The 26,724-nt window shown below is 42.3% G+C and overlaps 2 protein-coding genes and 1 long non-coding RNA gene across 7 annotated transcripts in view; 1 reads left to right on the forward strand and 2 right to left on the reverse strand.

The window, feature by feature from the left end:
• Nucleotides 1-4,252, reverse strand: part of CCDC88C (coiled-coil domain containing 88C) — a 101,013-nt gene extending 96,761 nt beyond the window's left edge. For all 4 annotated transcript variants that reach the window (XM_042791100.1, XM_042791101.1, XM_042791099.1 and 1 more), the window contains exons 1-2: nt 3,283-4,252; nt 3,073-3,173 (exon numbers count right to left, since the gene is read on the reverse strand). In XM_042791100.1, the coding sequence (XP_042647034.1) occupies nt 3,073-3,173; nt 3,283-3,342 (161 nt within the window). In that variant the 5' untranslated portion in view covers nt 3,343-4,252. The remainder of the gene's footprint in view (nt 1-3,072; nt 3,174-3,282) is intronic.
• A 7,827-nt stretch (nt 4,253-12,079) lies between these two features.
• Nucleotides 12,080-16,066, forward strand: LOC116965771. Its single transcript, XR_004409636.2, has 2 exons — nt 12,080-12,307; nt 15,932-16,066. It is a non-coding gene; the product is annotated as an uncharacterized LOC116965771 (long non-coding RNA).
• Nucleotides 16,067-16,338: 272 nt separating this feature from the next.
• The window catches only part of PPP4R3A (protein phosphatase 4 regulatory subunit 3A), a 46,299-nt gene continuing 35,913 nt past the window's right edge, over nt 16,339-26,724 (reverse strand). For both annotated transcript variants that reach the window (XM_009970212.3, XM_033010534.2), the window contains 5 exons: nt 26,051-26,220; nt 23,469-23,611; nt 20,688-20,878; nt 19,926-20,152; nt 16,339-17,640 (listed from right to left, as the gene is read on the reverse strand). In XM_009970212.3, coding sequence (XP_009968514.1) covers nt 17,527-17,640; nt 19,926-20,152; nt 20,688-20,878; nt 23,469-23,611; nt 26,051-26,220 — 845 coding nt within the window. In that variant the 3' untranslated portion in view covers nt 16,339-17,526. The remainder of the gene's footprint in view (nt 17,641-19,925; nt 20,153-20,687; nt 20,879-23,468; nt 23,612-26,050; nt 26,221-26,724) is intronic.

A 26,724-nucleotide genomic window follows, 5' to 3' on the forward strand; every position in this document is an offset into this window, starting at 1 on the left:
TGGGGGCAGTTCATTTCTGAAGAGGATGCAGAGAAGCTACAGCCCTATTTTCACCTCCTGTCACGCAGCCAGCAGGGACCTGGCAGGCAGGGAGAGAGATAGATGTCACATATTTCTCTGGTGACACAGCTGCCTTGCTGATACAAACCCACTGCCTAAAAAACGTTGACACCACAACATCAAGCAGTTGGGATCTTCTCCACCCACTCTAAGTTGCCAGACACCATTTGGGCAAAATCCAACCTCTTACAACAGAAGCTAGAGGCTGACTGAACTCATACAGCCCACTCATGCCTCAAACAGCTAGTCTTACTTTCACTCAATCTCCACTCAACAGGTATATCTGCATTTCTTCACAGATCCACCTGTCTTTCTGGCCATGGATTAAACCTAAAATCCGCTTAGCTGCAGGACAAAAATGTTTCCTTTAATAGTTAAACTCCACAAAATTTGGCTTTCGAAATCTTCACTGAAAGAAACCTGTTGATCCGCAGCAAAGTACTGCATCACACTTGGTGTTTAGATAGACGCTCACTTGCCTGTGTTATCTGTGTTCCAGTAGACAGACAAGCTGGATATTTATCCAAAAAAATAAAAGCAAAATAACACGAGTGAGAGGCAACTATCAACACTAGGAGTGCAGCTCTTTCACTCTGCTACCCCCAGCATCTGTGCTTTCAGGCAATCGACACAACCGGGGCATGGCGTATCAAATTCTAGCAGATTTATCAAAGGCCCTCATTAATACAATTTCATCAAGGAGTAGTCTCAAACCAAGCACTGAAAGCCATCTTCAGGAACCAGGACTTGAAAAACTGATGAGCAAGCATTTTAAAAAACACATTTATTCATCTATTCTGAAAGCTTTGTGGGGCAGAAACATGCCTTGCAAGGCTTTCCTGATTTACAGGCAAGCAGTAATTGCACTGCAATTTCTAAAGGTTAAGTCAGGAAAAAGCAAAGGTCATAGTCAGCACCTCTCCTGAGGAACTTGCTGGGTTGGGATACATAAATACAACTGTGATCCTTCCCAAGTTAAACAGTCTTGGGCTCTCGGTAGAAAGCTCTTGGTTTCAAGCTCCTTAAACAACACCATTAGAAGCATTGCCAAAGCTGCCTCAAAAGTGGGAAAAAAAGTCCCAATTGTGTATAGTGGGACAGTTCCCTACTCCACACTGCTTGTGCCTGCCTCACATCTGCAACGCTGCTGGCCAAGATGTTTTTTGGGAAAAATAAGCTTATTTTCCTGACTGCTTAAGGCAAGTATACATGCCAAGGCATTTCTCACAAACGCACGATATCCAACAAAACGCCAACTAGTGTCAGTGTCACTGCACTCAGTCAGCCTATATGCTTATCCTCCCTATTTCAGTGAGATCTTATTGTTCATTCTCTGCCCCCAAAGGATTGTTGAGCTGCTCGGTGGGCTTTAACAACATTATGTCTCCTCAGACATATTTCGGTGGCCAACTACAAAATATTTAAGTTTGCATACACAGCCTGATAAAGCACTTCTAAAATACATAACTCTTAAGAATGCCAGTCCATTCAAAAGCCACCTAACTTCAGCCTACTTAATAACAAAATTCAAGAGCAACTAAGTATTATTTTTTCTTGTTTTGCAGTATGATTCCTTCTCATATTAGATAGCAGTGATGGTTTAGTTAGTTAAATCTGCAGCAGACTCAAACTGCTATTGTTCCTTGATAGCTTGGTTCGTCATCTTTGTGCCAAACACAATGTTCATAAATCAAAACCCGGTTTCCCACATCTTGTAAAGCTACAAGTCTGGGTCTGAATGCTCATACTCAAGGCTCTAATTTGCAGAAAATTTTATTTTTACAGTGCAAGTACTCCTTGAGAAATGCTGAAAATTACATCTTCTCTTTACATCAGGTTTTCATCCCAGGTAACATTTTACACCACAGTTCATTATCCCCAAGTGGGCTGACTGATCTGGGTTCTGTTCTGCACCACGAATCTTCACCAGCTTCACTATCTAAGTTCCAGCTCACAGTTCCCACTGTTAATAACAACAAGCAGGAAGAAAATTTTATTACCTTTTCAAATGGAACAGCCAGGTACCAGAAGATAACAAAACTTGCCAACTTGAATGGGTGGGGCATGAACTGTCAGACTTTAAGTTACTTTTCAAGAATTTCACTTAGAAGATTGTAATAGGAATTCTCCATTTAAGTGCTTCAACTTGGCCCAACATTGCAAACCACTGGTTGAGCTTCAATTGATTTTATTCACTTAAAAGCACAGTGCCAAAACTGAGTAATTTCCAAAGTCTCCTCCCCCGAAAGTCAAATATTTCTCCTTACAAACTTTTCATCAGACACACTTCAGAGTAATTAGAAGCAAATATGATGGAAAACAGTCGGTATCTGCATGCAGATGACCAGCAACAGGAAAGGATGTGGTTAAAAAAACTGTACAAGGTCTAGCAACAATTCACTTCAGTGTTACGCTAACTTCAATGTTTGCTGTTTCAACCTATTTATACGTTTCCTCAAAACGTATCCTTACAGTGCTGCCCGAGATATCACTTAATTTGTTGTTTTTTTCCTAAAATATGTCTTTAATATCAAAGTTTACAGGAGACTAGACATACTTAAGATGAAATCCTCCCAGTAAAGCTTCCTATGGTACTTTCATTTCCTTATTTGTACTGCCACATACCTTCCCCTAAAGCATATATGAAAAACTAAGAAAAAGCGAGTTGCTTGATAAAAGAGCAAAAAACACGTACCACCAAAAAAAAAAAAATTTAGAAAAACGTTAAAGGAGATTTTCTAGAACTGGGCCAGTTCAGTGACTTGGGGTTTTTTTCCTTTGTTTTTGTTAGTTTCAAAGAGCAACCAAACGGAAAAAAAAAAGGAAAAAAAAAAGCCCAACAACCCAAGACGCAAACCCACCGCCTCCCCGCTCCACGCGGCGGCTCCAGCCCGTCCCGGGCGAAGGGGCTCCCCGTCCCTCGGCAGCCCCGATGCCACGGGTGGGCGCCCGGCCCCGCTCAGCACCGGGCGACCCCCTCCCTCTCCCCCCCCCCCCCCGCAGCCCACTCACATTTGCAGCATGATTTTGTTCAGGACGACGCCATCCACCAGGTCCATGTAGACGCCGAGGTTGTCCTCGCCCCCGCTCCCCAGCGCCCCGAAGGTTTTCACCTGCCGGGAGGAAGGACGGCGGGGTTGGGGGGGGGGGGGGGGTGGGATGGCGGGAGAGCCCAGCCGCCCCCCCCCCCCCCGGTGGGACACCCCCCTCCCCTCCGCTCACCCAGGTCACCAAGGGGCTCTGCAGGAAGAGCTCCAGGAGCTCGGAGACCGTCACGTCCATGTCGCCGGGTCCCGGCTGGCGGCGGGAGGCTGCGGGAGCGGGGTCGGCTCACTCGGGAGACAAAGGCGCGGAGCCCATGGCCCCCGCTGCCCGCCGGGCGCTGCCTACAGGGGAAACAATGCGCGGCTCATCGCTCCCCCCCGCCCCCGGGGCGGGGGGGGGGGGGGGGGGGGGGGAAAAAAAAAAAAAAAAAAAAAAAAAAAAAAAAAAAAGAGACGCGGGGCCGCTCGCCGCCGCTCCGGTCCCTCCTCCCGGCAGCAACAGGCCGGCCTCCCCCCCCCCCCCCCGCCGCTAAAGGAGGGGCTGCCCGTGCAGCGGCCGGCCGCGCTGGGAGAGGAGGTCCAAAAGGAGGTGCGGAGGGGGGACAGCCGCCCGCGCTGAACCTCCCCCCCCCCCCCCCCCCGCCGCCGGCAGCCGAGGCGCGAAGCTCCGGGCAGCTGCGAGAGGCGGCGCGGCCCCGCTCCGGCCGCCGCCCGCGCTACCTGTGGCGGGGCGCGCCCTCGCCCCGGCAATTAGACCCGGGCCGCGGCTGCGCCGTGAGGGGCACGGCCCGCCGCGAATAAGAGGCGCAGAGAGGGTCGGCGCCGGCCAATGGGCGGGCGCCCCCTGCGCGGGGGCGGGACGCGGCGTGTAGCCGGGGCGAGCTGCCCGTCCCGGGTTCGCCCGCCCGTGGCGAGTCGCGGGAGCGGCCGCCGCGTCCCCCGGCCGGAGGGCTGCGGGGGGGGGGGGGCGGCGGGAGCGAGAGCTGGCGGCGACGTCGTTCCCCGGCTACGAACCGAGGGGATGCGGGGCCCCGCGGCAAGGTTAACCCGCGACGTGGGCGGCTTCGGGACCGCGGCGTGGGCGGTGATACCTGCGCCCCTTGCTCGGGATCTGCGGGGCGCTGCGCCCTCCTCTGCCGGGGAGCAAAAGGCAAGTGCACACGGCTAGCACGCCGTTTTAAAGGTTCTTCTTTGAAAAAGCGCGAAATACGCGGCGAGAGCAGCTTTTGGTTTTTTTTTTTTTTAGGAATGCCTCAAAACGTGCAGCCTAAACCCTTTCTCGCAGCACAAAAACCTAAAACGGAAAACTTTAAGGCGCAGAGCGGGGCACAACGTGTCGGGCGCGCCTTTGGGGTGCCGCGCAGCCCCGGTGCAAATGGCGGCCCCGGGCGACCCCGGCGCGGTGGGGGCTAGTGACGCGGCGGTGGGCTAGCCACGGTGCCGGGGCTGGGCGCGCAGGGACGCGTCGGCCCCGCCGCTGTAACCGGGCGGGTTTGCCACCCGGCGTGGGAGTTACTTTCCTGAGGGGAAAGAATTTATTCTTAGTTAGAAAACAAACAAACAACAACAAAAAAAAAAACAGGTAATCTGGATGAGTAGGGGATTATTTATCCCAGCCTCAAATTTTGAGGAAATATTTAGTCATAAAGTTGAACCATTAGGTGCGTGGGGTTGCGTGGTGAGGTTTGGCGGTTTGCTCTGCTTTTACCCTCCGGTATTCATCAGTCTTTGCATCAGCCGCTTCTTAACGCATTTTGTCTGGTTCTCGTTTGATCACCGATTTTTGGATCTTGCACAGGCAAACCGTACCTGAAATTCTGTTTTATTATTAACCCTTTAATCTTCCGTACGCCTTTCTGGAAAGAGGGGGCACGCCTGTGGCCGTGTCTCGGCGGAGGGAGGGCGGGAGGGCTGTTTTGCCCGAGGGACCGAGCCGTTTGCAAACCATCAATTTACTGACCGATAGACACTCGTGTTCCTGGCAGCGGCCCGGTTGTCCCACTCAAGATCGGCGTTAACGACTTGCTTCGCGAGGATCCTTGCTTTGGGCAGCCCGGTACGTGCCGGGGACCCCGCGCTTTTTGGGGAGCACCGGGCGCCGAAGCGGGGGGGTCTTCGCTTTCGCCCCTCTCAGACTCGGGACGGGCAGAAAGGGGCCGAGGCAGCGCGGCCCTAAACCCGGCCCCACGGCGTCCCCCGTGGGGGCAGCGCCCGCCTGGCTCCTCGTTGAAGAAATCTGGACTGGCCCCGGGGGGGTTGAGTTCGGATGGATCCCGTTATTACACGGTAACGGCCCTAAATCGCCCGGTGAACACGCTGTTTGAGGCGTGCGGTTTATTTTTGATCCTTAGACCTGTAGACTAAGGAAGGGAAAACGCCTGGTTGCTAGCTGGACCTGCCCCGTGTGAGCTGTCACTTGTTTACAAGCCAGTACACCTAAAGTTTCTTGAGAGGGTGTGCCAGGGGGGTACAAAAAGTCAAACTAACCCTTTATTCTGCGAGTCATGTGGTCCCAGAGTTTCTGAACCTGGAAAGAAGGGAGGTTTGCAAGGAAACCCGTCTGTTGTAGTTGGAAGCAGAAATAGGCATGCTTTTGAGAGGAACAGCTCCTGCTCAGGTGTGGAGAGAGAAAGAAGAACGGTTAGTAATTTATCAGGACTTCAGAGGGATGGACTGCCATACTTTAACTTCTTGTAGCCTTACAATCTCCTGTTTTGCGAACAGATGTCGTTTAAATAAAAATGTAAAGCTGTTACCTCAGTACTTAGAACAGAGGAGGGGTGTCGCTCAATAGAGTCAAAACAGAAAGAACTCGATATTTGAAAAATATGTGGGTCCCATTCAGATGAGACAAAACACAGACGCAGGAATGCTTTCCTACATTTCACAACTTGGACGCGACTCCTTTGTAGGTGTATTGCCTGTAGAGACCCCCTGAGATGCAGCAACAGCCGCTGCCGGGGGTGCGAGAATTGGAAGGAGGGCACCTCAGGGAGCGCAGTGGCGAAAACCAGGCGGCTTCTCCGGGAAAGCTTCCTGGGGGTGCTGTCGGGTGCCAGATGCTCACCCGTTATTCCAGGGCACCGCGTGTGTTACAGACAGCGCTGGGAGCGGGGGGGGGGGGGGCGGTGCTGGAAGCGAAATAATAGTAGGAAATAATTTTTTTTTTTTTTCTTGTTTTTGAAACGCCAGAGCGTTGGTAAAACCCTGCTGACCCGAATAATTGGAGCAAGACCGGGCTTGCCCTCGAGTCCTGCCAAGCTCTTCAGCCTTGGGCACACCATGCAGCCCCCCCGAGCAGGCCAGACTGCCTGCCCTGGGCAAAAAACACACCCTGGCTCGTAGATCCCCCCCAAATCGCGTACATTGGGGTTTTTTTCTCCTCAGTAATTCCGTGCCATACCTGTCGGCCCCAGCATTCATCGTATGAGCACTTTTATTTACCCTCCTTGTGCTTCACCGCAGACGTAGCTTGTAAAACCTCACCTCCCTGCTACAGGTCAAGTTCTTATTTCTGGTGGTACCTGAAGCTGCCGCCTTCCCACAGCAGACAAAATAAAATAAATGCTTTTGAGTATGTCCAAGGAAATAAAATAAATGCCTGTGAATATATCCAAGAAAGTTCAGATCCAGACATGGACACGCAATTGCATTTGGAAATCATGCTTCTTACAGTAAAGAAATGATGAAAATTTGTAGTATTTAATTTTAATGTGATTTGCGACAACTTTCTTTTCATACCGTTTGCACGTGGTCAGCTTTTTACCTAGAAACAGAATTATCAAAGAAGCACCAGGACAGCAATTGAAAGCACATACCAAGGTACAAGCGACTAAAGACACCCGGGTGTTTAATGCCTCCCTTATCACCATGTGTATTTCTAAGGCACTCTTCACAGCCAAAAAGCACTCGACTCTCAGCAACACAGACCACAGAAGGAAATTTCTAAGCTCAAGCATTTTCAAATGTTCTTTTCGGCTGACTGTAAATGGCGTGATTCACCTCCCTCAGACTCTCCCCTAGCAACGATTACAACCGTCAACAAAGCTCCACCATTCATCTGCTGTCTGGAGTGTAAGTTGCTGAGGGACGGGAATAACAGAATTCACGAGGTTACAATACAAGAGTTAAACTCATGGTAATCAGGAAGGGGCTTTTTCTCTTCCTTTGCTCGAGACTGTCATTAAGCAGCATTCTTGTAAATATGACTCTGCTGTTCATCAACCAACTTCTCAGCTATGAAGCAAGTTTACTTTAAATAGACTCCGGAGCTGTAAACAATGGGTGCCAGGAAAAAACGAAGGTGGCCAGAAGATAGCTTTGCTCCTCACAGTTCTCATTCTGAAACGCTGTTTTCAACGTTGTTCATTTTGTTTGGACAAAGGTGGTAAAGAAACTGTTAGAGAAATTTGAATGAAAATAAAAAAAAAAAATCAAAACTGTATGCGATACCAAAACACAATCAAAACCCCAGAAGTATTTGCTTATGTGCCTTAGATCAATCTGAAGGGGGGGGGGGGGGGACAGGGAGGAGGAGGGTGCTGGTGATTTAGAGAGTCTCTGGCTGGTATCTGAAAGAAAACATTGAGAGAAACTCCCAGAAAACCTAGCTTTAACCTTTGATACAGGGCAGGATGTTCATTCAGTGCTGAAATTTAAGTCAGCTGCATCAGGCTCCTGACCAGCTTAACATAATACAGAATCTAAAATACAAGGAGAAACAGTTTGGGCAGAATATCTCATGAGCATCTGAGTCCACAGAAAATAAATACAGAGTCAAATACGTGATGCAAATGATAAAGTTAATACTGAGCAAAAGATATAGGGAGAAGAGGAGAGGGCAGCAGTGGTTTATGGCTCTCTACCTGAACTTGAAAGCAAGGGAGGAGTACTCACATCCCAGGCAAACACAGGAACGCTGGCATAACCTTGACTTAAACCCTTCAGAGAAGCAACGAGTGCCACAGCAGTGGAGGAATGCTCACGAGCCTGAAAGAAGAGAGAACAATTTCATTTAAATTAGACTCATAAGCTAAAGAGGTGCTAGAAACAAAGGCTCATCATGGCGATCTAAAGCGGTGAGCTCGGGAAGTTGCGGAAGGAGTGGGGGAACTACCTGTCCAGCAAATCAGGAGAGACTTCAGTTGAAGCAGCAGCAGGGAGGGGAAGGTGTCTTGGAGGTTTGAAAGGCATGACAGGGCCTGGTCTGCTGAGAAGGTGATGACTGAAGAGGCAAGGACCAAAATAATTGTGCGAAGGCTTGGGGCCATTATCCAAAAGCTTGGGTTCTCATAAAGGCACAGAACAAGAGAGGCAGGTGAGCACTGTGCCTCTGTTTCTCTCTCTTCAGCAGGAGGTAAAAGAACTACACCAGCAGCATTAGCTGTGAATCAGGAGATGAGCAGAAGAATCAATAGGACCACACTAGGGACTGTTACTGACCCCTCTAAAGGGAAAAAGGGAAATATAGAAGGAACTGAAATGTATCACTTGGAACATCTCTTCATTATGTTAAAGATTTAATACTGATGATTTGAAAATATTCCTATCAGTCATCACTAGCAAATGTCCTTATAAAACCAGAATGTGATTCTGAAGATCCAGTGCTTTGGGGAACTGCTCAGACTGCTGTTTTGGCATTTTAGTTATACAAGAGAGTATCAGTATCTATACTGGTGGCATTAGGGAATAGGTAAAAACAACAGGCAAGCACAACAAAATATTTTATAAGCAGTTTTGGAAAGTACTTAGGCTGGCTAGAGTTGAAGTGTAAACTCATGTGCAAGGAAAACCCTGCGAGAAGTTAACAAGGCTTCGGCAGGGAGGTGGATGTAGCCGACAGTAGGGCTGGGACCACCACCTCAGAGATGTCCCGAGAGGAGAGCCATTTCTTGGAACAGTGAACAGCGAGGGCAGTGGGGAAATCTGTCCATGCTACCTGCTGAAACAGCAGTCCCAAGTCACTTCTGTGTGCAAGTCAGACAGATGTGGGAAGAACTTGAAGAATTTGAGGAAGTGACAAAATTAAAGATGCCAGTTTTAAGGGGTTGTGACAGAGGGCACAAACCGAAGGTTTATCCATTGATAATCCCAAAGAAGGGGTTAGAGATAGCTGTTTTACAAGAATATGGTAAAAACAGGTGATCAGTGGTTTATGTATCATATGCACTGACTTAATGTGCTGAAACAGAGAAGGTGGCTTTGATTCTAGTTGAATAAAAGTCTGATTTTATTTAGAGAAAGTCAATGTGAACAGAAACTGTCTTTAAATCACATGGGTTTGGCTCACTCTTTTAGAAGCGAGATTTTTTCACTTACAAATGCTCAAGAGAATTGTTGTTTTCATGATACCACCAGTGTTTCTCAGGTAGTGCAGTGACTGTAAACTCACTGTAGAGCATACAAGAACTCTACTTTGGCGAGGCTACTGTTCAAAAGCCATTCTCTTCCCTGGCTATACACACCTCCTGCCCGTCCTCCTACTCTGATGCATGACCTGTAAGCAGATTATCGATCAGCATAAGTCAGTTCTCTCACTGTTTGGTGTAGTAGGAGCTGGGGTATCCAGAAAGCACAGCGAGAAGATCAGACACACGTTGCAGTGGTTGTATTCACTACGCTCTACACACTGTTGTATCTGACCTCCATCAGCCATCCAGCCATACTTTGCTAATATTTGACGAAGGCCAGTAGCATGCTGCGAGCCGACAGACACATTTTGGTATCAGCAGCACCCTAAAAGTGCCATAGCGAATTATTACTGCAGTAGAGGAAGCCTCGATGCCCAGTGGGAAAGGTCTATCAATCAACCTGTTATAAAGAGGTGGGCTACGTTGGGATAGGGTAGAGAACCTTTAAAATGTCTGGGTAACGGCTAGAAATAGAAGAGGTGGTGATGTGAATGGTTTAGCTATCGACATCACACACCCAGCTGGCAAAGTTCCTCTGACTGCCAAGTATGGCTCTGGAGAAGGACGGGCAAGCTGAAGCTTGCTTTTACATTTGGGGCAGGTAACTGTAAGGACTCCCTAAAGATGTCAGTAAACTACAAATTCAGGTCTTGTGCAGCGAGATGCTTTGTTGTTCTGGTGAGCAGGTTTACGCCCTCAGTTACGCTGAATGTGGCATCTCCTAGCTTGGGTGTCTTTTGATGTGCTGGATTTTAATACCCATCACAGCCATCTGCAGCTGGCTGTTTTCAGAGCTCTACGAGAGGCTTCCCAAGGGCACTCTGGCAACCACCTGGCCTGCTCTGGCTACTTTTTATTCATCACCAGTAGCCTGCTGATCTTTTCCGCACAGAACAAGGAGTTAATTTTCTCCAGTCTATGGAAATTTGTCACTACCCTTGCAGTACTCTAAGTAGATAGCCTTAATTTCTGAAATAACTGATTCCCTTTAAGAGGATCCATATATTTAGGCATGTATTTAATTGATTTTTCCTTAAAATGATGTAATTAATAGCAATGCTGAATTTGAGTAATATTGCTTTGCTGTGAAGGTAAACTGCAAGATGAATGAAATTTTTAAGAATCTGGTGAGGCTTGTGTCGTACTGAAAATGGGAGTAATTCTAGTAACCTCATTAGGGATGATATAATCAAACACACACACACCTCTGTAGAATTTCTGCTGCTCTTCTGATGTTTACGATAAGAACCAAGAGATCTTGCAGTCTATTACAAAATTGTCAGCACACGGCATAGTGGCCAGCATAATTGCCTGATGACAGAAAGGTGATTTGCCTTTTGATGGAGGTGCTGTGACTAGCCTGCTCTTCTCAGGTCTAGCATGCAAATCTGATCCTCTGGTTATTCCTTACTTTGATAGCGACATTGGGAAAAGGTCTGTCCTGTTCTTGGATATCAAAAGAAGATACAGCTGCAGGTATCAAAATGACTCACCTCTTGCAGCTGGATTGCAAAAGACTGGCACCTTGCTTCTCCCTTACGCTACGGCCATGCAAGTGGTCTCCCTTCCCATCTTGACCTCTTGAGTCTGTCTCAAAAGGCAGAAGAGCAATATGGTTATTAGGTGTCAAAAAGAAGGATCCTTGGGTAGAACTAGACCCCAGTTGTGCTCAGGGACAAGGGGCTGAAGGGTGCTCCTTGTAAAGCCATCAGGCACTTCATCCAGCAAGTTATGAGGCAGGAATGTGTTTTTTCCCTGGGGTTACAATCAAGCATCCTTACGTTAGCAATAGGCTGCAAAAGACAGCTCGAAACTCCAAACAAACTACAGAACTACCACAGCCATTTCCTCGAGGTATCACATCACATACCATGTAGCCACAGTCGCATATCTCTCAGCCAAAGAGCTGTCAAGATAGATTTGCATGCAAACATGTCATGTGGATGTAGCTCTTATCACAAAACTAACATGAATTAGATACCATTCAATCAGAAAAATTAAACATACTAAATGTGTGGAATTCAGATGCTAGAGGGCTTGAGTATAGCTTAGGTCACTGGGGTCAGGCACCTCCCTGTACAGGGAGGACTTTTTAATGTTCAAATATAGAAAGCTCATCTTATTCACCAAACTGAGCAAGAGGCAAGTCCAAATGTCAGCTAGATGGGCACTCGAGAGGTTCCGCCTGTTGACCTGTTCACAACAGGGAACAGTGAGGACTGTGGTTATTCTCTGCTGTACACAACATCCGTATGGCTCTGACGGACAACTGCATCCAAAAAATCCCACAACACAAGCGGTCTAACAAAATGCATGCATCTCCATACTTGGTTCCAAAGGAACACATGCTCTAAAGATGAAATAAATAGTGCCTTTATATTCAGATAAAGATATGGCTAGCTGTATAAATACTAAGAAGATTCAAAAGGTGCTTTATAATGAGGAGCACACACATAAAAATTTACAAAGACAAACACTTGTACTACTCTATTATTAGCTTTGGTACTTTGTTTTTCATGGACAGCATAACTAACATTTACATCTTCCTTGTTTCTTACTGTATGTAATCTAGACCTTGAAGAGGTAGAAGATTTATTTCCATTTTGAGGCTAAGCTCGAACATGCCGAAAGCTGTGCTCTGTCGTTGGTTTTAATCAGCAGTTTTAATCTTCAGTAAGAATTGCAGCTTCTAATCTACGAAATCCCAACTGATGGCAGCAGAAGTCCCTTCTGTTTTGGGGGAATCGTAGAGGTGGGAAGAGCCATGGGGAGGAAACGAGCTTTTTTTTCAGGGTAAGATGATCTAATTGAGCGCCATTTTCAGCCACGTAAAAGTAGAAGCAGATTGAAAATGTAGGGTTTTTTAAAGTTTCCCCCAAATGTTCTGTTGATAGCAGAGACTTTTGTTGTTAGCACAGACTGCTGCGAATCAGTTCATCGGGAGCTGCTTCCAGTTACCTTCACATCCTTAGTCCCAACATTGATCAAATCCTGCTGAATGGTGAGATTATCAAATTGCACGTGCCCGGTCGTAGCTTCCTGCGGGGATTCTTGACCATTCAAACTCCAGTTCAGTGCCTGAGTGAAGGTCCAGGAGGATGGTAAAAGGCCACTCAACATCAGCAGGTTTAAAATAAGCCTTGCTGAGGTTGACACACTTTAAAATGAAATTTCCAAGATTTCAGTCGCTGAAGTGTACACCTGAAACACAAAAAACTAGCCTTGTCTGAAAACCCACGAGCGTAACGCAGGGGCTCTGGTGTGCACGTACGCCCAGAAGCAATGTTAACGTCCACACGACTACTGAACGCTCCTGAACCCTTTTAGGTGGGCAGCCCCCGTGCAGCATCTTTATGTGTGTAATTTAAAGTTGCTTACGGGTGTCAACATCGGCGTTACTCAGCCCAAGCCACCCCCAGTCTGTACTACAGACGCACATTTTGTGAGCATAATCCCACCCTATACCGAATCATTTCCAGGCCTCGACTGAAACCATGAGCAGTTGTTCACACGAGCCGTTGTGTAGAAGATCTGAGACAGACAGATCCCTTACATCTCGGGGAGATGCAACAGCGCACCGCAAAGCTACCAGCGTACATGGGAAATCTCTGTAAATCAGCATTCCATCTGCCCTTTTTTTTTTTTTTTTTTAATCCACTGGTTATATATTATTTTTACATTGTTCTTAAGTACGGTTGGCATCCAGAAGACTACATCTCGGCTCTCCCTTTTTTTAGATTGCATTTTTTCCAGCAGTCCACGGGGTTTAATTTCAGCTTTGAGGAGTTTTATTAATTTCAATTTATATAAAACCCCCGCAAGATTTACACGCTCCAATGAAGGTGATTGCAAGTAGAACAATATTGAATCGAGATACAAGCTCGCCACCTACGAAAATACAGTAAATTACACCTCCCTGGCACGAATAACAGACTTAAAATTGTGGCTATGGCTGAAGGCAGGCAACACTACGTCCCTCCACAGAAGGTTCTGCTGTATCTGCAACTCGCTCACATGCCCTGCCTCCTTTCTGGACTGAACTGTAAGCGGTATGTACCTTTATTTCTTCTGGACTCCAAAAAGAGCAAGCAGTAGGAGCAGATGGGGAACACGCACATGGACAACGTATCTTGAAAAACTGGAGCTGTCAGTAACTTCTCTTCTCCCAACGCTTGCCTGGCTTTACACTTACGCTGCGGGTGAGCCCAAGCAGTAACCCACCTGGTCTCCTACTTTCACAACTTACCTGGAATGGGTCTTGGGATCTTCAAGGCAGAGGAACTGCAGCACTACCCTAGCACAGACAGCATTGCTCCAGGATGCCTCTGCAGCTGTAGAACTGTTGATAAAGGTATTGCTGAACTCCTGTGGCCAACTCTACCGATGCTAGGAAACATGATTTAGCAAGGCAACCAATCTAACTTGTGCTGGGTTGAAAGGTAGCCGATTCCCTAATGGAGCCACAGCAGCAGTAGGAGAACAGACTGTTACCAGTTATCTAATTTAAGAGTTTCTGAAATTTGCAAAGATGTAAAAACACAGCCAAAACCAATCTGAACAATTTCAACCTCGATGCGTTAAAAGGATCAGGCCTACCTGACATTTAATTCCATGAGAACATGCTGTCTCACCTGGGTGGGCTGCAAGAGATGGATGAAGAGTCTGATCTCGTTTACCAAGTAAGTATATTACAGACTGGCATATTTTAGAGGCAATTTATTGTTAGATACACCAGCTTTCAGATCCTTCCGCCCTCATGACACAGGAGATGCGTTTTTCGGTGATGTGAACTGTTACCTGAATGCAGCCACCCCTTGTGTAAGGCGGAAGAAAATCTGGAAATATTCCAGATTACAGGGTGTGCTTCCTTGGAAGACCAGGTATCTATAGACTTTTGTCTGGTATCCCCAGCAAACCCAGGCTCAAAGCTGGAAAGTGTACATCAGAGCAGCCAGCATCAAGTACTTCAACCACCTGAAGGAACACAAGGGCCTGTACTGATGATTCAAGCGCGTTGTATCTTGCCCATACAATACTTCAGGGCTTACCCTGTAAACCATACTTAAGGATACAGTTAAAATGCAGTTAAGGACAGCCAAGCCATATTTAATACAATATACACGCAGCTCTCTTGGGATGTGGACAAATGGTATTAAAACTATGAATAAAGAAACCCCTTCAGCCCAGAGAAAGCTCTAGAACGGAACACTTCCGTAATACAATTTTTTCCACCTCTTAACTCATACCCACTTTTTTTTTTTTTTTTTAAATATCCATCACTTCTCACAATCTCACTATTTCCTTTTTTTCCCAGAAATAAATGTCAAGGTATCCATGAATATGAAAGTAAAAGTCACTGGGCCAGAGCACACCCGTCACTGTCCCCAACTCACCCACTTCCTGACTACTTCCAGCTTCCATGAATATATCATCTAAGCGTAGACATCTCCTGTCACAAGTGTTAGGTAATTGGGAAGACAACTAGCCATCTAACTACAAGTTAGACAGCATTAGAAGATGTGCAGCTAAATATTTTACCAGTCCTTTGAAGCTTCGTAAAAATATAAAAAGTTCAAAAATATTCCTACTTCCATTATTATTTTGACTGAACCCAGTAACATAAGGATGGAATTTCTCTCAAATGTAATGCTTCAAGTACTGAAAGTCCAAAATCCAAGACTCCTAACAGGTATTATGAAAGTATCCAAAAGTTTACAAGACTGCAGCGTCAAACATCACAAGATCAAGCACTCAGTAGCTGAAGGAACACAGAAAACATTAACCAAAAAATGGGCCTTTGACCAAGTTGGAAGATTGACTTCCTGAGATACAGCCTGGGGTACATGAAGATGACTATACGGATAAATTCTGAGAGCTTTGTGCTCAAGGCAAGTTTGACAGATTGGGAATGATTTCAGTTCAGGCTGATTAAGAAAACCTGCAAAATTACAGATTTCCTTGTCACGATGTCTGCTCTGACACCAAAGTTGCAAAAATCAGGTTTCAGACAGGTTGTTGAGACAGCATGGGGACGCCGAGACTGCAGCAGCAGATTTCATCTGATCTCGTAGTCACCAAGAGCTCAGCTCTTGCCCTCTCTGTAAACTTTATTGCTGCGAACTGCCTTGTCACAGACATTTCAAACACACTGTAAAAATCTCAACCTTGGAAAGTGATTTCAAATCACCTTTTGAGGAAAACACGGCTAATTATTTTTCCCTAACGCCCACTCTTATTTGAATTTGAAACTACTAATATGTATTAATAAAGTCCAAGCACAAAAGCTTTGACTTTTGTAGTTAGCATAGAATCTGCTGTGCAATGCACAGTTTTCAGAAAGAAAATATTAATCAACACTTGGGTGTGATCACTTACGATCCAGCCTCAGATTTTAATTTCTCTTAATTCTATTTGTAGGGGATATATTAATGGATAACATCACGACTGTTGCAACATCGGTGCTTCGAATGGCCGAAAGGAAATCAGCTATTGAAAATATATGTAAGAGTCTCTTGTTTGCAAAGGAACTGAATAAACTCCCCTTCACAGGGACTGCTGTGCAATCAAAGCCTTCTTCTGTAAAAGCAGTAAGGAAGCCAGATATAATATTTAGTTTCAGATTAATATCATTTAGATTTTTGGAAAAAGGGGAAAGAACGTAGTCACTGAGTTAGACCTCAAGTTTAATTGCTGCTTTTCAATTGAGTATTAGAATAAATTTCAAAAGATGGTATCCTTGTAAAGAGTTTATTCTACAACCATCTTTGATTTACTAAAACTGGTATTCCAAAGGGAATCAGAGGTTTTAAAAAAAATACCACTAATGCCATTCTCCTTCAGCTTTAATTATTTCTTTTTTATTTTTGTAAATCAAATGACTCAGTATATTGGTATTCCCAAATCATCCATCTTGCATTCTGATGAGTTAGTCTACCATCACTGTTCTGAGTTATGAAATTTCAAAGTCTCTTTGGAATACTAATTTCATATTTATAGGTTTCAATTTTTTTATTCCATCCTATTTCCCTGAATTTTTTCTCAACAGTTGCTGATGTAAAATTTAATATAAAATATTTAGTCACAAAATAATATTGCTTTTATGCACATTGTGGTAAGATTTTTCTTTTTCCAATAAAAACTATACCATCTTCCATAAAATCCTAAACATATTAGGAACTGTGATGCAGAACAAAATTACACAGGGTGAAACAGGTACCAGCACAACAGTGATATTATATTACATCAAAAAATTTTAATGGTCCCAAATATATACTCAACAACTAAGCATACACTCAGGGGGGCAAAAAAAATTATGACACAAAAGTGACCACATCTAGAATTCCACTCAATCTTTAATCAAGAAGGGACAAACAAATCCCCCACCTCCAAAAAAAAATTCTGCAGTTTAAAGGGCAAAGGGAACAGATTAAAAAAAAAAGAGGAAACTTTATATTCGGCCCTCCCCCGTAGAGGTTTTTAAAACCTGTTGTAGCTTGACTAAAATGTTCAGAATGTACGATTTCAAAGGCAGGTCTCTTTTATACAAAGAAACTGCTGGCATTCTTAACTAATGAAGAATTATGGCAAAAACCACCTTTTCTTCAGAAGTCTCATACATGGTCCAAGAAAGCATATTCTGATTGTAGCAACTGACCAGCCAATCCAGAGTTCCACTAACAAAACTCCTGCCCTGTTGGCTTTTTTGTTGGTTGGTTTTTGTGGTGTTTTTTTTGTTTGTTTGTTTTGTTTTGTTTTCCATTTCCTTCCCTGAGAAAAGGGCAACATGTGGTCCAAGCTGGAGAGCTCAAAGGCGTAAGTCTTTCCCCCTAAACGAAATATTTCTCCTTCTTCTGCTCCTTTGAATTGGCACTTGATTGGCAGAAATCCATTTGTATAGGTTGATCTGTGTCACACACAGGAATTCACAGAAGATTGCTGCTTTGCTGTGTGTTTGTTTTGTTTTTGGAAAAAATATCCTTCCCCCAACTGGTAATGTTCTTCAGCAGTTGCCATTATGATGACTCAAGCTTTGCTTTCTTTGACAATGGTAAAGTTTCCTCTTTATCTTCTTCTTCATCATCCTCTTCATCATCATCAGGATAATCTACAAGCCCAACGAGGCCTCCCTACAAAATCAGACAAAATTACTATAATTAGGAAAATGTCTGCACTTTGATACTTCACTTTTGTATTGGCAAATGATGTTTGCACAGAATATTGCCATAAGTGTACCGATTCATGAAGTTTTGAATAAAATGAAACCAAACAAAAAATAAACCCTCCAGCATGAATGAAAATGACATTGTCTGAAAAATGTTTAAATGAATAAATCCAAAATGGGGCTTTACCTAGCCAACTGGATAGAAGTATTTCCAGTTGAAATTTAAGAAAAGTCAAAAATCTCCTTAGTTTCGCTAAGTCTCACTGCAGCTCTATCTGTAAAGATGTAAATTTTTTTTTACTGAACGTAGCTGACTACACCAGTAAGCAATCTGGAAACACTTCAGAAACAAATACAGACTATCCTTCCATTTGAATGTTTGAATTCCGATACTTAGAGAACACAGCCTGTCTTCACAAAAGCTAGTTTAAATGTGTAGTAATTTGAAGAAGTTTTTTGTATAATATAATTGAATGAGGTGCACAGGTTACAAAATTTAAACAATTTGGCAGCATAAAAGCATATCTTGTAATATTAAAACTCCCTTTTATTGCAAATAAACATGAATTTTAAGATCAGGCAGCTCTGGACCCATGAAGAAGTGACAGGAACTTCTAAAACTTCCTCTGACTATAGTACATTGCAATTTCTAAAGCTTAACCAGCATTTGACTGCAACGGCAGTTATTGGTACTCTACTCAATATTACTTAATCAGGTGTCTAATGACAGACATCCAAACCAGAAAATCTCAGCCAACTGTATACTAAAATACCGATAATCACACATTCTGTACAGTCACATACAACTTCACACTGACGATACTACACGTAAGGTAACAGGATTGGATAATTAAAAAAAAACATAATTTCAACACTGTTTCTAGTTTGTGACTCTGCCACACTTACAAACGGTGTACGTTTTAGTCAAAGAAGGTAGCTTACGCCTGAATCCATGAATGGTTTTTCAGCACACTGCATCTTCGGTGCAACCTGAACATTTTTCTTTTGCCACCATGTCTTGAAATTTTGGAGCCAATACTGTATGCAATATGCTCCATATGTAAAGACTCCATTTCAGATTCAACAAATTATACGGTCTGGGAGAGAACAAGCCTCCACCAGAAATACTGAAGAGACTGAACTAAATTAAAAACTAAGTCTATCCCTTTTAAAAAAGTGCTTGACTAACTTCTGTGGGTTTTTTCATAAATGAAATAAATCTGCTTCCCCTTCCCTCACAGAAGGATTTAGAGAAAGTGTCCCTTAGTTCTTCCATCATCTACACTCTTCTCATTCAGGTGTTTTCAACAGAAGGTAACTCAAAGACAAACTCTTAAGCCACGTTCACCGATAAGGAAGAAAAAACCTAAACCCCATTTGTCTTTACGAGAAATTAGATAAACAGGCAGCATGGTGGCATTAAAATTCATGGTGAATCAGAGTTATTCTGAGGCTACTTGAGATACCTACCTGACCTTTCCGAAATGGAAACACCTCTCACAAAACTAAATTCTCATTATCCGAACTACTCTGTACCAACACTACCTTATCTGTCCCTCAGTGCTGAGAAAACCAGTTACTCAATTTCCCTGACTCGATTTAAATAGAGTTTTAGCCAAAAATCTGTTAAAATCCAACAGCATCATAAAATGCTGGGTTTGGATATTCACTGCAATTCAGCTGACACTTTTAAACGGGCTTTTCTTCTTCTGCTTCAATATGTTCCAACCCAAAACTGTATGCTATTTCAAAAGGTAAAAGAGCCATGCTAGGATATTAAAAATTCTTCACGTTTTGGCTTACGGCAACCACCCCTCCATAACACAATTTATTTCTTTCACACGTGCGAGCTATATCATTCTGAACAACATTAAAAATGCTAACAGCAGAAATTCTCAATGAGGGTGGTGGGACATTGTGGAGTCTGGCAAAATTTGCCAATTTTTCCGAAGTATTTCTATATTTCTACCTGTCAAATATCTCTGCAATTTACAGTAAAGGCCACTGCAAACAGCAGTTATTGTAGGCTTCACCCTTCAAGAGTTTGGGCATTAAAAGAGCTTTTCCTTCTTTCTTCTCTTTATATATGTCAGATCTCCTTAAAAATGCTAAAGGCCAGACAAAAAGTACACACAAACCGGACAGTCCACTACTGCTTAACATGTCAGAATTCACACAAACTTGAGAGAGATGCTAAAGCAAATTCCTAGCCTATAACAATGAAATCAACCTATGTCCATATAAAATTACCTTAGTTGTAATAGCTGCCATCTGAGATGTGCTTTTAGAAACTGATCCTGGAGACCCGGGGGACCCTGGGGATCCGGGAGACCCTGGGGATCCAGGCAGATTGCTTGCAGATGACTGGCTGGTAAGGTTAGATTTTGTACCACTGGAAAAGGAAAGCTTGAAACTTGGGCTCTGACGGCCTGACAGGTTAGTTTTCAGAAGAACTTCCTTTTCTTCACTCTCTTTTACTGGAGTGAAAAAAATAAACATTAAAAGAAGAAGAAAAAAAAAGAAAAGTAAAGCAATATTATTGAGCAAATCATTTAATTACAGATCACTTTACTGTGTGGGAAAAGGCTTAATTTCACTTTGTGTAAAACTTGGTAAAGTGAGTCATCATAAACTTTTTTCTTTTCATACTACTATACCACTTACCAGCTGTTGTCATTGGCAAGGAATGAACGCTTTTATTCTACCAATGATATCACCTGAACATTTACATCAAAAATTTTGCATTACAAACCTGAATAAAACACAGGAAAACCTATCAGCTCAGACTGTCATTCAAATGCTTTCAGAAATCAACAACAATATTTTGTATGATTTTGTTTGTAAAGACAACAAAACTTGTTTTGAAAGGGTGGTCCACCAACTTGGTGTCACAATTACGAAATCTAAGAACTTCAGAATAAATACATTCAAATCCTTCATTGCAGTAAGACTAAAGAATTCAAGTTACAGCTTCTGCCTGAGCCATATGGCATTCTTCTTCTCATCACTTACATTTTTTCCTTTCCATGAATTTACTGATAGGGTCCATAATATCTTCATCATTTTTAGTTTTGTCAGAAGGGGGCACCACTGCCTCTCCGTCTTCCATATCGTCTTCATCAGTATTAAACCACATTTCCTCCTCATCCTCCAGGGTTCTTGCATCTCTTCTATATCTATGGTTTCTCAAAATGGAGCGCATGCTGCAGAACAGGAAGTTTAAAAACTTTTCATTCATAAAGCAACTCATGCTTATAATAAAACTCAGCATTTACAGTGACAGCTTACAGATGCAAATATGGTAGAGCAATAAAAATGCCAACAAATCATTCTGTAATGTGAATATTTGTATTTTCAATGCAAATATAATTAAAAACTTTTCTTTATAAAGAATCAAATGAAGTACAACTCTGCTAGTAGCACATTCTGACTATTCTATCTGTCCGAAATTCTGTAGCTTACAAACAGCACTATTAAATGTAATTTTAATAAATGTCACTGAAGTTTGCATTCAGGCGTGGTATAACAGTTTGCAGTGGTAAGTAAAAAGTTGTAAAACAAAGTGTTTAGAAGATGTAGACTTGTTTTCCAAAACCACAACTTGTCAGTATTTGGGTTCCAATGTGTTAAAGAAAAAAAAAACCCAAACAATCCAAAATCTAGTTTAAATATGACTCTAGTTTAAGAGAGATACATTAATAAGACAGCAATCTCTTTCTGCCACATCCACCTGTTACAATTTTTATCACTATAAGTATTTTCCATTCTTCAGAGCCTTTCTACTTTTCCTTCCCCATTTGATCTATTATTACTGTTGGTCTATCTCAGCTCCACCTTCCTTCTCCTTTTTCTCACCGTAGCAGTATTACGGCCTTGGAGGAGAGGGACAGTGATGTGTGTGCACCCTGAAGAACAGGGGGAGGAAAAGCAGAAGAGAGGTTGAAAACACTCTTTTCATTGCTAGATGTTGGTTCTAACAGTCAATTTCCAACAAAAGCGTCAAACCCTTGACAAGTTCAAAATGTAAGTCTGAAATTTAATGTTTTTCATAAAGTCTCTGTTACTGGAATAAAAATGTTATTAATACATAATAATACAATCTAGGCTTATTCTATTTAGAGAAAAGGTCTTGCATTATTAACTGCAGGAAAAAGCCTGAAGGGAAAACATAGGAAATTACAAGGTATTAAATAAGAATGCTAAATGTATTTTTAAGAATAAACCTAATTCTGAATAATTTGCTTGCCAACACTATCATCTGGATGTATACATACTGCATCATCTTATGCTGCCATTTGAATTCAAGTTCTGCTAGTAGTGCAAAACTATTACTTCAGTGGCACTCTTCTGAATAATTTTGTGGCCCGCGTAAAAAAAAAAAAAAATTGGCCTCCTTCCTTACTGAACTGTTCTTTGCTAAAGTGTGTAAACAGATTCTTGTTCTTTTTGTATTGTACTACTTCTGGCTTTTCACTTAAGAAATTACATGGACTGTGATAGGGCTTGTGCAGCCACTCTATAAGGTGTAGGAAGAAGGTAAAAACTGGGCTGGTTGAGCTACAAACCTCTTGAAGCTCTAATTTTCTGCTGGATAAACTCATGCAGCACAGCTATGCACAATCACTTAGCTCAACTTAAGCCAAGAAAAGACTCATGTTTTACTTTCTACACTGGATGAAAACTACTGAAGGAAGTGGCTGGGTGTTCTTTCTAACATGTGCATTAATATAAGAATCGTAAGCTTGAATTTCATAGCTGTGTAAGTGATAAGCTTAGTTGACACAAGCCAGGATAGTAACACCTCACCTGTAAAACATTAGTATTCAAACCTGCAGATCCTGCACATACTCTTGAAAGGGCTTCAACATTTTAAAACAAATCAACGATTATACTCTCATTTTAATTGTACAAGTCTCAAATTTAAATATTGGTTAGGAATCTTGTGGCAGGAAATAAAATAACTTAAAAGGTTGACATTTCAAGATCTCCTCGTATGACTAAGCAGGACTAATTTTTAATGTGTTTTCAAACTAACAATTCTTGCTAACAATTCTTAAGAGTAACTCACCTATTCACACAAGCAGTCCATTTTGTTTTAATGAAACTACACATAAAAGTAACATAACTTGCCAAAATAAATGGAGTAAAAAGTCCTTAAACCTCCTATTTTTACACGCCCTAACCTTTTAACCTTGGGTTACTATATATTAAGGAAGGGAAATCCTTCTCTGGCAAACAGGAGTGATTCGAGGGTTACATCCGATTTTTTTTTACTCCATTAGCGAATCTAACAGTTGCAAAAAAGCATCCTCTGAAAATTTCTTCATACATCGTTTCTCAGACATTTTGGTAGATCTTACCTAAGTATCTACTCCCACAACTAACTGAAATAAAAGGAAATCTGACATGTGAATTTCTGAAGGAAAAATCCATAGAATGATAATTTACAGCTGAACAATATTCCAAATCCAACAGTGTGAATCTGCTATTTAAGCAAATGAACTTTAGATACTTGATAGGCCTCCAGCCTCATTACAGTCGTGTAGGTAAGTTTAGGATAACCTAACATTATTACCTAGGGTCCAGCAACTAATTTTAGCTGAAAGCTGATCAAGAGTCTGAAGCCACACGTGTGGAAATCACACTTTTAAATCAAGTAAATTCAACAATGCCTAAAATACAAGCAGGAGTCTGATTTATTTATATTTCCCACTATCACAGGACAACCTACCAATATTCCCCAAACAGTACTGAGGTACTAGTATACTAATAACAGCATTTAGTGCATTTTACCTGTCAAGTTTGGGATTATCTTGTCTTTCCCTTTGTTGCTCAAATCGTAGTTTCAGTCCTTTGAACGTCTGCACATAATCTACATCTTCCAGTGCCTTCCAGTAATTTTCAATTACATGAGCTGTTAATGATTTTATATCTTCCTATAGGAACAAACAAATATGAAGTGACTTCTTTTCATGCAAATGAGTTTGTTTAATACAATACAAAAAGAAACTGAAACGAGAGATTATTTTTAAACATTCCATACAAAGCATGTCCTGGTTTCAGCTGGGATGGAGCTCATTTTTTTCCCCCCCTTCTTAGTAGCTAGAATAGTGCTGCGTTTTGGATTCACTAGGGGATTTGGTATGAGAAGAATGCTGATAATACACTGATGTTTTTCAGTTGCTGCTGAGTAGTCAAGGACTTTTCAACTGTCCTGCTAGTGCACAGGTACAGGAGAAGCTGGGAGGGAGCACGGCCTGAGCGTCAGACCCAAACTGGCCAATGGACTATTCCATATCATATAATGTCGTGCTCAGCGTATAGAACAGGGCTGCCTGGGAAGTGCTCTCTCATTTCCAGGATTGTGGTTGCAGGATTCTCTCTGGGATTGCTCGACTGGAAGGGGCTGGGTATCGGTCAGTGGATGGTGAGCAACGACACTGTGCTTTACTCGTTTGTATTTTCTATGATTGCTATTACCATCATCATTTTAATTTTACTTTCTTTAAATTATTAAATTGGTTTAATCTCAACCCAGAAGTCTCCTTACTCTTACCCTGCCAATTCTCTCCCCATCCCCTGGGGTGGGGGAGGGTGAGTGAGGGGCTACATGGTGCTTGACTGCTGGACAGGTTTGAACCACAACAAAGCATCATATTAATTAGCTTATGCAAAAATTAGTATTAAGCATGCAAGTATAGTTTAAAATCTAGACCTTCAAATATTTGATTAGTGAAATAGAGTTAATAGCAGCAATCTTCTAGCAGTATCTCCGTCAAAACTCATGAACAGAACCTAAAACCCTGATAGAAAATGATACCAAAATCAATTTTAAAAGGGTTTTCCCACTGTAACTTATAAATATTTTTCTATGGATAGATGAACTGATACCTGTTGTAATCAGTCACTCAAAAATATCTTTATGAGATACAGACTTAGTATTCATCATGTTTCTTTCTTTGCTGCAAATAAACTACTTATGTAAAAATACCTACTCAATGAATTTGTTTAGGATGAGAACAAGGAAGATATTTTTCATCAGAAACTAACATCAAGTTTTTCCCTTGTGGCCATACAGTGCTGGTCAAGATCCTTTACAAAAGCCTTCCAACTGTTCTGCTATTTCAGTTTAGCACTGTGGCTGTGCAAAGCTACTCCAGACAGCTGAGACCAGCACCGGTCTGCATACTGCAGCATGAAAATTACTCCTGTGCACTGTTTGGCTTTCTTAGCACTGCACAGCCCCTGGAATACCCCGCAGAATAAACACCTGAATTGCCATCTATTAAGGAGATGCAAAGTAACATAAATCTTAATACACTGATTATTTTCCTTTTTGGTTACATGGTCAAAGGTCACCTGTTATGAATGGTAACCCATCAATAACAACAAAAGCACACTTTTTTTTTTTTTAATTTGCTCTTTTTAAAAACAAACCCGATAAAAAAAAAATGGCAAAAACCATTGACAGATACCAAGAAGTATTCTGGAAGTGCAACCTAGGTATCTATGTGAAAAGGAAGATAAGAAAAATAAATAATGAATTATTTCTCTGTAGCATGATCAGCACCCAGTCTCACAGAGTACTGGAAGTACAGAAGTCAGGTCCAAGGACTAACTTTTTTCATAGCTGCAAAAACATTCTAAAATCAGCTCTTCCAGGACAATCAGAACATCTCAGTCTTGAATTACCTTGAGTCCTAACTCAAAGAGGAAAGAGGTCACCAGCACGTCACTCACTTTCAAGAAGTGAGAAAGCCTCCTTTTCTCCCCTCACCCACTTACTCCTCTGCGCCTGCCTGCGCCCTAGCTTGGCCCCACTTACCACCTTTACAGCCTGTACAGCATCTTGTGAGAATCTGGATGCAAAGAGTGGAGAAACAGTACTGTGCAGACAGCCCAACTGGCGTGAATATTTTAACAGACTCCCCATAGGAGGAGCTTTGTAACAGTCCATTAATATAATTTTAAAAAGACTGCTATCTCTTCTGTATGTCTCCATATTCTGTTGAATTGACATTACTGAGCACAGCTAAATTGGATGTTTTTGTAGCAGTAGTTTCAAATTATGTTCCTGTCATAACAGGCCCATCCAATCTGCACGACGAAACGTGATTAGTGCTGCCTTTGCATATCTGGGTACTGTGAATACACGATCGAGTGAGTTTTACTTTCAAGTCATGGTACTGTTTGAACATAAGAAAGCACATGTACGAATACATAACAGTGATGATATAAAAGAAAGTTCATTTCAATACAGTATCATATGGTCCCATTATGATAGCGTAATTTAGGGTACAAGCAAGAAGAAAAGTCATCTTGAACTACAAGATCAAACAACACAGTAATTATGTTCAGCATGTAAGAGCACTCACCACCCTGATAAATTCAAACATCTCTATTATGGCAGAGTTCATCAGATTATAACGGGAACCATTGTTTAGAAATGCTTTGACCACAGGTTCAAACAAAAAACTTTTCATTATGTAACGGTTGTAGAATTCATCCTTTAGTCCAATTATCTTTCTCTTGAAACGAAGGGCACCTGAAACAGAAGTGTTGTCAAAAGAATTTTTAAATTTAAAAGGAAAAAAAATCCAGAAATTACTCAGCATTAATTAGGGCAATCTGCAATCTCAGTTCTTATACAGCATTACCTCATTAGAACCAGGTAATACACTCAGTTATTCTCTGCTTTTCCACAGTTTTGACTGTACTGATGAAGATGACTAACTATTTTATCATACATAAATCCTCCATCATAATTGTGTAAATGAAACCACCTCTGTTCACTGAAGAAATAAGATATGACCATTTAACTATGTTACTACTAACATAAAGGTGTAGTTGTGATTTTTTAAAATTATTTATGATAAAGGTAAAATATTTTCTCAGTAGAAGAACTGGGAAAATTTGCTTATCATTCTTATTATTCAAACGTAAGTTTGATTATGTTTAATTAAGTCCTATTTGATAAGATGCAAAGTATCTTATTTTAAAATTAGGAAATGACATTTTCATCACACGCATAGTAAAGCAGAAACTTAAT

This window comes from Tyto alba, unplaced genomic scaffold (assembly GCF_018691265.1).
Source record: "Tyto alba isolate M040663 unplaced genomic scaffold, T.alba_DEE_v4.0 Super-Scaffold_18, whole genome shotgun sequence".
NCBI classification, from domain to species: Eukaryota; Metazoa; Chordata; class Aves; order Strigiformes; family Tytonidae; genus Tyto; species Tyto alba.